This window comes from Phalaenopsis equestris, unplaced genomic scaffold, assembly GCF_001263595.1.
Source record: "Phalaenopsis equestris unplaced genomic scaffold, ASM126359v1 Scaffold000400, whole genome shotgun sequence".
In the NCBI taxonomy this organism is placed as follows: Eukaryota; Viridiplantae; Streptophyta; class Magnoliopsida; order Asparagales; family Orchidaceae; genus Phalaenopsis; species Phalaenopsis equestris.
Window position 1 is genome coordinate 307,604 of NW_018164842.1, and position 8,970 is coordinate 316,573.

The window sequence follows — 8,970 nt, forward strand, 5'->3', positions numbered from 1 at the left end:
GATTTAGGGGATCCCTTCCTAAAATGACTAAACCAAGGAAAGATTTGCCATCAGCCATCAAGCCACCCAACTAATCACAATTAAGGCTTCCTTGGGCTCCCCTGAACCACCTAGCCACTAGCCTTTTCTTTGTCAGGTGGCCTAGTAGCCGAAAAACACCAGAACTGAGAGGTCCTCATGGCCAAAACCCAAATTTTAAACTTCCTGGGCTCACTATGATTGGATACTTGTGCCACTTAGCCCTCCGCATAAGCAACTTTTTGCACCCAATGGCTAACCATGGTGGCCTCTCTTTCCCCTCTATTTAAACACCATATCCCACGGCCAAACATGGAGAGTGCACATTTCCTTGGGGAGACTTTGCCACTGTTTGAGCTCAATTTCAGAGCTCAAAACCAAGGCATTTTTTGGTCATTTCTCAACATTGCACAAAACTTCAAATTCACTGTTTCAGAAGCTTCCCCAGACCAAAATAAGAAGATCCCCACCGAAAGCCCCATCCGACAACAATCAATAAACTTAAAGACACCTACATAATAGAGTTCGACACATAAACAAAAACACACTTTCATTAATATGTACACCAACAAAGATAACCATAAGGTGCCTCCCACGAAGTGCTTGGTTTAATATCTCCAGGCCGACAAAGAAATCCATCAGGATCAAAATTACATTTAAGTAATCTTTGATCAATCACCCAATCTTTTTCAGATCATAGAATTCCTACTAAATCATCAAATTGTAATTTTTCTTTCAGCTCTTCCTTTTCAAATTGATTCAGATTATAATTCCTCATTTTTCTTTCTAGATCCAATATTCTTCCAATAATTTTCTCAATATGTATATTAATTTTATCCTTAAAATTTATAAAAAAATGGATCTCTATACAATAATTCAAGATCTCCCAAATTTTAGATCGGGTTTTCTCTAAATAATTCAGATTCAGGATCAAATCCCTCTAGATTACTCTTTTGTTTCAAGTTATCTTCTAATTCATCCTCTTGGGATACTACTATAAAATATATTATTGGCTCAATTATGTCATTCACAAAGCTATTTATTGCATAATCCTTAGACTTCCTTTTTTCATCAAGATTCTCCTTCTTAAACTTCACATAACTGGGCATTTGTTCTAATGCATCGACAAACATCAAACGGAATATTTATAGTTAATTTCCTGAATTCTTCTATAAATATTAAGAGTAGTTGGCCTAATTTTTGTATCAAAATTCTCTAAGGAAATGGTGGAGGTGGTCTTTCTATATTTATCTTGGTTGACGAAATAGATTTTTACAATTCCTAAAGAATTTCTTCCATTTGTCTTTCTTATCTTCATTTATATGAGTTTATTTTCATAGTCCTGATTGCAGCCCCTTGACTCTCCAACTCACTTTGCATTTGAATAACAACCTCTTCTAATAAATCCTTCTCCTCATTTTGTCGGTTGAAGTCAAAACTATGAGGAAAAGAAATTTCATCATTAAAATCTCCCTGACTATTCCAATTACATGTCTGCTTAAATTGAATATCTTCCCAAAATTGACTTTATCCTCCAAAAAATATTATTCTAGTTAAAGTTCAAATGATTTTTCTAACCTGGCTTGTAATAATCAGAATAAAGATTGTATATCTCATGACTAGTTTCAAAAAAGTTAGTTTCGATCAATTGTCCAAATAAATTTTTCTCAATATTTAGGAGCTCTTAAGGATAACTTTCTACATAATGATATGACTTCCTTGCAATATCTTCAACCTAAGAAGTTTAAATAGTAAGCATATATTCTTAAAAATTAGTTACTCTCTTGGAGTTTGCGCTTTCGAGGCTACTAGCATTATAATCCAAATCTGAATATTCATTATATTCTTAATCTGCCATTTTTACATTAAATTCATGGAGTCTTTTCTTATTCTTAATTCTTCTAAAAGTTCTCTCCAAAACTAGGTCATAAAATTCATGCTCTGCAGCTCCTAAACTATGCATACAAATTTAAAGACTTAACTAATAGGACAAATATTAAGAATATTTTTGGTGTTTTGGTTTTTATTTTATAAATAAACACACTATATAATAATATTATAATTTCCAAATCTAAGTCTTACAGGTTCAACTAAAATTCTTCTAAAGTTCTCACCATAGCTTCTTCAGTGACGGTGCCAAAAATTTGGACCCCCAATTATGGAGTAATTTAGCTTGCAAAAGATGGTAAAAAACATGACCAAAATTTAAATTTAGTGGATACTGTGCAAAATAGAAATGCTATAAAATTTTGAAAATAGTTTACACACTAGGGATACTACGCAACTATATGTATCGTTTCAAATAATATAGGGTTTTCTTTAAAGACCCTAGTATCGATCCCACAGAGAAGCGAGTAAGAATTCTCATAGGCTAATTCTAGTATACTACTATCAGGTCTTAGTTTGGAATTTTTAAAAAGTTTGGTTTTCCTAAATTTACTAATTTACCATAAAATTAAAGTTAATTAAATTAACTGAAAACCTAATCTAAGGAGACTGGTTAAAAGGTTTTTATATAATTAAAATCTCTTTCCCCTTGAGATGAGATTGTAATCAGTGAAGGAATCAAATATTTAAAGTTAAAAATGTAGTTTTGTGACAAATATAAACAATTATATTCTTTATCCTCTTTACGAGCGACAAAGAACTTTGGCTAATCTAGAGTTTAGTCCCTAAATTCACGGTTAGGCTGAGAAGATACTAAGCTCTCACCTTAGAGTCACCACATTCCCTCGCCTGAGGGTTAAAAATCTCCCTTTAATTTCCAAACACTTGGACCAAATTGGGGATTTTAGTCTGCCACCCTAAAATGATCAATTTTGAGCTCATCAAAGTTTATTTCCCTATTTATTTTTCCTCAACCTCATGGACTGCATTCTCATCCATGAAATCAAATGTGGTTCTACTTTATTGAGAATTACACCGCCCTCTCAGATCTTAATGTAATTACAATGAATTTTAACACTACAACAAACCTTTATTGTAATGTAAATGAAGTTCAAGTAAAAATCATCAAAATTTTGACATAAAAGAAATATTCAAACCATTCTAATCTTACACATGATTAATTCTCATCATAAGGAAAAAGAGTAAAAAAAAACGGCTCACTAAGTGTGGAGAAAACACATGGATTTCTCATTGCAAATGATTACAATAATTCAAAGCAAATACAAAAGAGTCCAAGACTTATCTTTACAGAAGATTCACTCCCTCCTTGTACTGTAAATAAAAATCCCTTACACTTCTTCCAACATCCCAAAAGCCACCATGACTCCACAAGAGACTTCTCCACTTACAAACACATGCCACCTTGAAGAGGCACACCAAACTCCTCTCCAAATCTCTCCTAAACTCCCCTTCTAGACTCCTCTTCTAAAAGACATTAGCCCACCTTTTTAAAAAGAAACCAAGCACCTCTTTTTTCTAAAAGACACACATCTTCACTCCAAGAGACACACCTCTTCACATTCCAAATGTCTAGATTCATTGTACCACTCTTTAGGGTGTGCATAACAGCTAGGAGTGTTCCAGAACATCCCAGAATAGCCCGTAATAGCCCAAAATCCATCCAATAACTGTCTCAAGCGCTTAGGCACTAGTTTGGGTGCCTATGTGCCACTCTACAGGCAGCACCACCGTTTTGCCTCGTTTCGCTCCGTTTCACACTGTTCGCTCTTAACTGTTATACCTACATGATAAGCATGAAAACAATCTTTCTTTAAAGTGTAATTTTGTTCAAAAATATGTAATAAATGTAAATGAGATTAAACATAGAAAGACATATCGAAATGTGTCAGGTCAAAATCTAAAGAGAAATAAATTTAGCTTCATTAATACTCATTTTTGAAGTAAATGACTTCAAATTGCACCATTTTGCTTCATTTTCTCTAAAACTCCATTTATAGTACCTGAAACTAAAGACATGCAAAAATAGCTTTCTTTAAAGTGTAACATCATTAAAAAAAATTAAAAATAAGCATTAAAGGTATATAAAAAATTAGGTAATTTTTAGGCGTGTCAAGAATCATTAGAATGGGAGATATAAAGTTATATGTTGTAAATTAAGATCTCATTTGGATTATGTAGATGATTATATTATCTTCTGTAATATGAGTAAAAATAATATTAAGCATATTAATACTCATTTTTTAAATTGTGTCAGGTATGTAATTCAATAAGCCTAAATGTGAGTTCTATGCTAGTAAAGGGGTGCAAGTTGATAGGCAACAATGGATTAGAAAATTTACTGGTTTTAAAGAGTATTCTCCTCCTATCAAATATTTGGGAATTAAACTTAATACGGCTAGAAAGAAATATATTCTTTTTTTATGTTATTTATAAAGTTAATACTTGTATTCATAGTTGGAAAAACTCTTTCTTTTATTTTGAAGGAAGGACTACTCTTTGTATGTTCTTCAAGTCACGAAGATGACTAAAAGTATGCAAACAAAGTTAGGTAGAATTTTTTAATAAATTTCATTGGGATGGTCATGGTCAAGGTGTTCATCGGACAAATTGGGATAGATTGTGCAGATCAAAAAACTGTTTGGGCTTGATTTTAGATAGATCTTTTAAACAATATATAGAGATTAATTTTTGTAAACTCTGGATTACTTTTAAAGAAAATATTAGTCTTTGGGCTATGTTTATGCAAAATAGATATTGTAAATTCATTCATCCTTTGGATTTTACTCCAAAGATTGGTGATTCTCTTATGTGGAAAGAAGGTTAGGGAGAAGGTTGAGGACATGATTTTATGGGAGTTGGCTGAAGGGAAAATAGATTTTTATAGGGTTGATTGGACTATTAAGGGTCTTATATGTGGTTTCAATTAGGATATGGTCATTGGCAATAATATTATCTCTGATTTTTGGAATCAAGACAGTTGGAATATTGATAAATTGAACCAGGTGCTGCCTAAAGAGATGGTGGAATATGTATAGAGTATTCCTTTTGATAGATCTAAGAAGGATGGCTTAAAAGGTAAATTTGTTGTCAATAATTCTATTACCAAAAGTATTGCTAACAGGTTATATCATGATATTAATAATAATTAGGAGAAAGGCCATCTAATATGGAAAAAATTTTCGAAGCCTTCTCAATTCTTTTTTGCTTGGAGAATGAGAATCTTGTTCTTACCTTTGGATGGCATTTTTAATGTAAAGGGGCTTAATTTAACTTCTATCCGTCTACTGTGTAGGCAGATTCGGGAGTCATTTGGACATATTTTTTTCTTGTAGGTATTCATTTTTGGTGTGGAATAAGCTGAACATTCAGTTTAGGAATTTTTTGCCTTCTCACAGATATTTCATTAAATCAATGTTTAGCATGATGGGAAAGTTCATCCAATAATATGGTATGTGTCATTCTGTATATTTGCCCTTGGTTTATTTGGATGTAGCGGAATCAAAGGAAGCATAATGAATGTTTTACATTGCAAAAAGGATTGTTATTCCATATCACATCTTTTATTTTCAAAATTTAGAATTATATAAAGTCGTTTAATGCAATTGGGGATTTGTTATATGTGCATAATGAAACTTTGACTGTTAGGATTACTAAACTGGTAAGGAGTATGCCTAGTAAATCAGTTATAAAGTAACTGTGGATGGTAGCTTCAAATTAGGAGCTGCAGATGCTGGATGAATCTTTAGAGATTGGCTTGGAAATGGTTTGCTTTACTTATATGCTCCTTGTGAAGTGTTTTCTTCTACTTTTACTGATTTAACTGTTGTTTATTATTGTTTACTGTTTGCTCTAAGGATTCGAATCCGGAACTTTTGCATCGAGGCCGACTCCTTGCATACTTTTCAAGTTTCTATGGGGAAGTCAAAACACCTCTGGTATACTAGTATATTGTGGAGGAAGATTGTCAAATTAATGTGAAGCCTTACTATAAAATGGGGGAGGCCAATAAACCTATGGATTTCCTTGTTAAAACAGGTGCTTCAAGTAGTAATGCTTGTGTGAGTTCCTGGTTTAATGAGCTCAAGAGACTTTTTATTAGCAACCAGTTTTGCATTCCTTGTGTTGGAACTTCTTCTTCAGTGTTTTGGAGATTTATTTTGAGTGAGCTGTTAAGTGTTGGTGAAGGATCCTTTTAGGTTTTGTTTTGAGTGAGTTTGTATTTGGGTTTAGTGATCGCCTCAATCCATATTTTGTAATTTACTTTTGTAACACCTAAATTTAGTTTATGTTTTATACCACACAAATCTTTTTTTATCACAGCAAAAAAACCACTATTTTACCTTTAAAAAGGTGAAATACACCCTTTTTCAAGAATAGGTAGGGCGATATAAACGTAAAAGCTAAAGTTTAAGTGTTAGATATGCAAATATATAAGCAATGGGTGGTATGCATGTAAATTTTCCTTTCTAAGTGTTGAGAAATTAGGGTGAATAAAAACAGGAATCGACACAAATCCTGATGAAACACACAGAGATTTAATGAGGTTCGGCAAAGATGCCTACATCCTCGAGAGCAGAGCGGCGGCTTTCTTTCAATATTTAGAAAAGAGTACATAATACAGAATATGGGATAAGACCTAGGATCACATACAGGTATTTATAACTCTAGAAGATGCCTACGTCCTCGGGAGCAGAGCGTCGACTTTCTTTCAATATTTAGAAAAGAATACATAATACAGAATATGGGATAAGACCTAGGATTACATACAGGTCTATTTATAACTCTAAAAAATCCTGGAGTACAATATGTAATTACCCATGTACCTCACCCCTCAACCCAATAAGGAAACTCCCGCAATTTGGACAAAATCTTTCGATCCGTTCCGTTCATGTCTCTTGTATGGTATATGAGCCATACCATAACACTAATATAATCAAAATTGAAGGGAGAAAAAAAAAATGCAGAAGAGAAGAAGAACCAAATAAAACTCATCATACTAACTAATAATAATTTATCCACAGGCTTTCACTACTTCTAACCGAAACTCTATAATGTAATAGGTTGTGGTAAAAGGCACAGGTTCAGGTACAATAAGAGCAAATACCACATTCTTTGTAATTCTTGCACTATTTACTAAAATTATTACACCACAACAACAACAAATTCTCAAAATTATAAATGGCACCACAGCTAAACCTTATAATTCATTTCCTTCAAGAAAAAAAAAAGATAAAAGCACTCTTGTACACATTTAACTAAGAAAATGTAATGACTGGAGGATATATGGATGAAACCTGCCAAGCAGACCTGCTTCCCTCCTTAGGATGTAATATCAGTTCTCTAATGGCATCAATTATCTGTCAGGCTTCTGATAATACCTTCAAATTTATATGTGCTCTTTAAAATTTGCTAAATTTTAGATTCAAATAATAATTACACGCGAGATCAGCACCCCAATGGCTTTCTTTCATCTCTCTTTTATTTACATGCTTGTAGCACTGAGACTTTTATCACCTGCATTCCTTTTAAGAATTCAAGTTGGAAGAAGGGTTCCTGAAGGTTTAATATAAGATGCGAAACGAAAGAAGGACGAACTTATGACAGTATACCTTTTCCGCTTGCTCTTAGAGGTGCTGGATGAAGATGGATTGCTGTGCCAGTTTCTCTTCCTTTGGTTAATGAACCAGTTGTTTATCTGCTTTAGCTGCAATCCAGTTTCCTGTACCAGTCCTGCCTTGTCGTCCTCCTGACATTTAAAGCGGAGTTATGAATTCATCAGGTGGTTGGTGTGACACAAAATGTCGTAGAAAATGCAAGGGTGTTCTTGTTTTGTGGAGTGATTAACTCTTGCAAAGACAATGTATCAAATTAATTTGAAAATAGCGACCAATGTATCAAACTAATTTAGGCTCTCACCCCTCATTTGCTTCACATTTCAGCATGGTTAAATTAATGAATTTATTTCAACAACTCAAAGTTAAAGAGATTTAGCATTCGAAAACTATAGACTTGATGTACGCCTAACCTTAAGTAGATCTAGCAATACAATGCGCGTTACAAGAAGCAGAGGATATTTGTTGAAATATAAGCAAAACCCAATTGAAATAAATCAAAGAAAAAAAAGTGGGAAGTTTACTGTTGGGTAAGGCCACTTGGAGTGGGATTGCCACCAAGCCTTTAAAGTGGAAGTGGTATCGCCTGGGAGTTTTCCAGCTCTTCTCTTCCGTAAAATCTCCTCTCTAATATCAACAATTTTTTCTTTGTAGCCCTGAAAAATAACAGTGATAGTTAGCCAACAACATTTTTAATGGAGTTGTATAAAATGGATGCCAACCTGTTTCAATTCATGTTTTAGTTCTTGCCTCACGCGCTCCATTAGGGATCGCTCGCTCTCTGTTGGTACGAGAGGCCCAAAACCCATACTATCAGGGCCATCCAAACTTCCATCAAAGAAATTTGTTTCACTGTCTTCTTGGTCGTCATCATCATCAGACATTGTTGCACCAGTGCCTTCACCAGGGGTTACACCTGTCATTGAAAAATATTAAATAAAAGAAAACATCCACAAAACATTGCCCACTAAAAGAGATGAGAAATCAAAATAGAAATCTATCAACCAAGCAAAAATATAATGAATAAAAAAAGGTTGAAAAATAAAAGTTATAACATAAAAAGTTAAAAACTCAACAATACTTATTCTTCTCACTTTTATCCACCTATGTGCTGATATCGCTGTTAATTTAGTTGAGCCCTTCACCAATCATAAATCATCAACCAGTGTAGGGCAAACATTAGTAGACAATGAAGCGTACAAAAACAGTGTAGTTTAAGAAAACTGGTTATACAATAGCCAACAATTTATAAATTTTGATTTAACAATGCCTCATTTTAATAAGTTAGGCAGGCAACTTGGGCTTGCAGATAGGCTATAGAATTGACTGCACCTTGGGAGCGGAAGAAACAGCTCTGTTTTATGTAGCTATTCACTTTCAGAATATTACAGGTTCCTTCTAAGGGGGGGGGGGGGGGGGGGGGAATAAGCTT

The 8,970-nt window shown here is 33.8% G+C and overlaps 1 protein-coding gene across 2 annotated transcripts in view; it reads right to left on the bottom strand.

Annotated features, from left to right (window-relative positions):
• Positions 1 to 7,034: 7,034 nt before the first annotated feature.
• Positions 7,035 to 8,970, bottom strand: part of LOC110026783 (homeobox protein knotted-1-like 13) — a 13,940-nt gene continuing 12,004 nt past the window's right edge. The window contains exons 3-6 of one of the 2 annotated variants that reach the window (XM_020727908.1): positions 8,261 to 8,460; positions 8,063 to 8,194; positions 7,536 to 7,672; positions 7,035 to 7,440 (exon numbers count right to left, since the gene is read on the bottom strand). In XM_020727908.1, the coding sequence (XP_020583567.1) occupies positions 7,437 to 7,440; positions 7,536 to 7,672; positions 8,063 to 8,194; positions 8,261 to 8,460 (473 nt within the window). In that variant the 3' untranslated portion in view covers positions 7,035 to 7,436. Of the gene's footprint in view, positions 7,449 to 7,535; positions 7,673 to 8,062; positions 8,195 to 8,260; positions 8,461 to 8,970 lie in introns of both variants that reach the window. The other variant, XM_020727907.1, reaches the window with a different exon arrangement.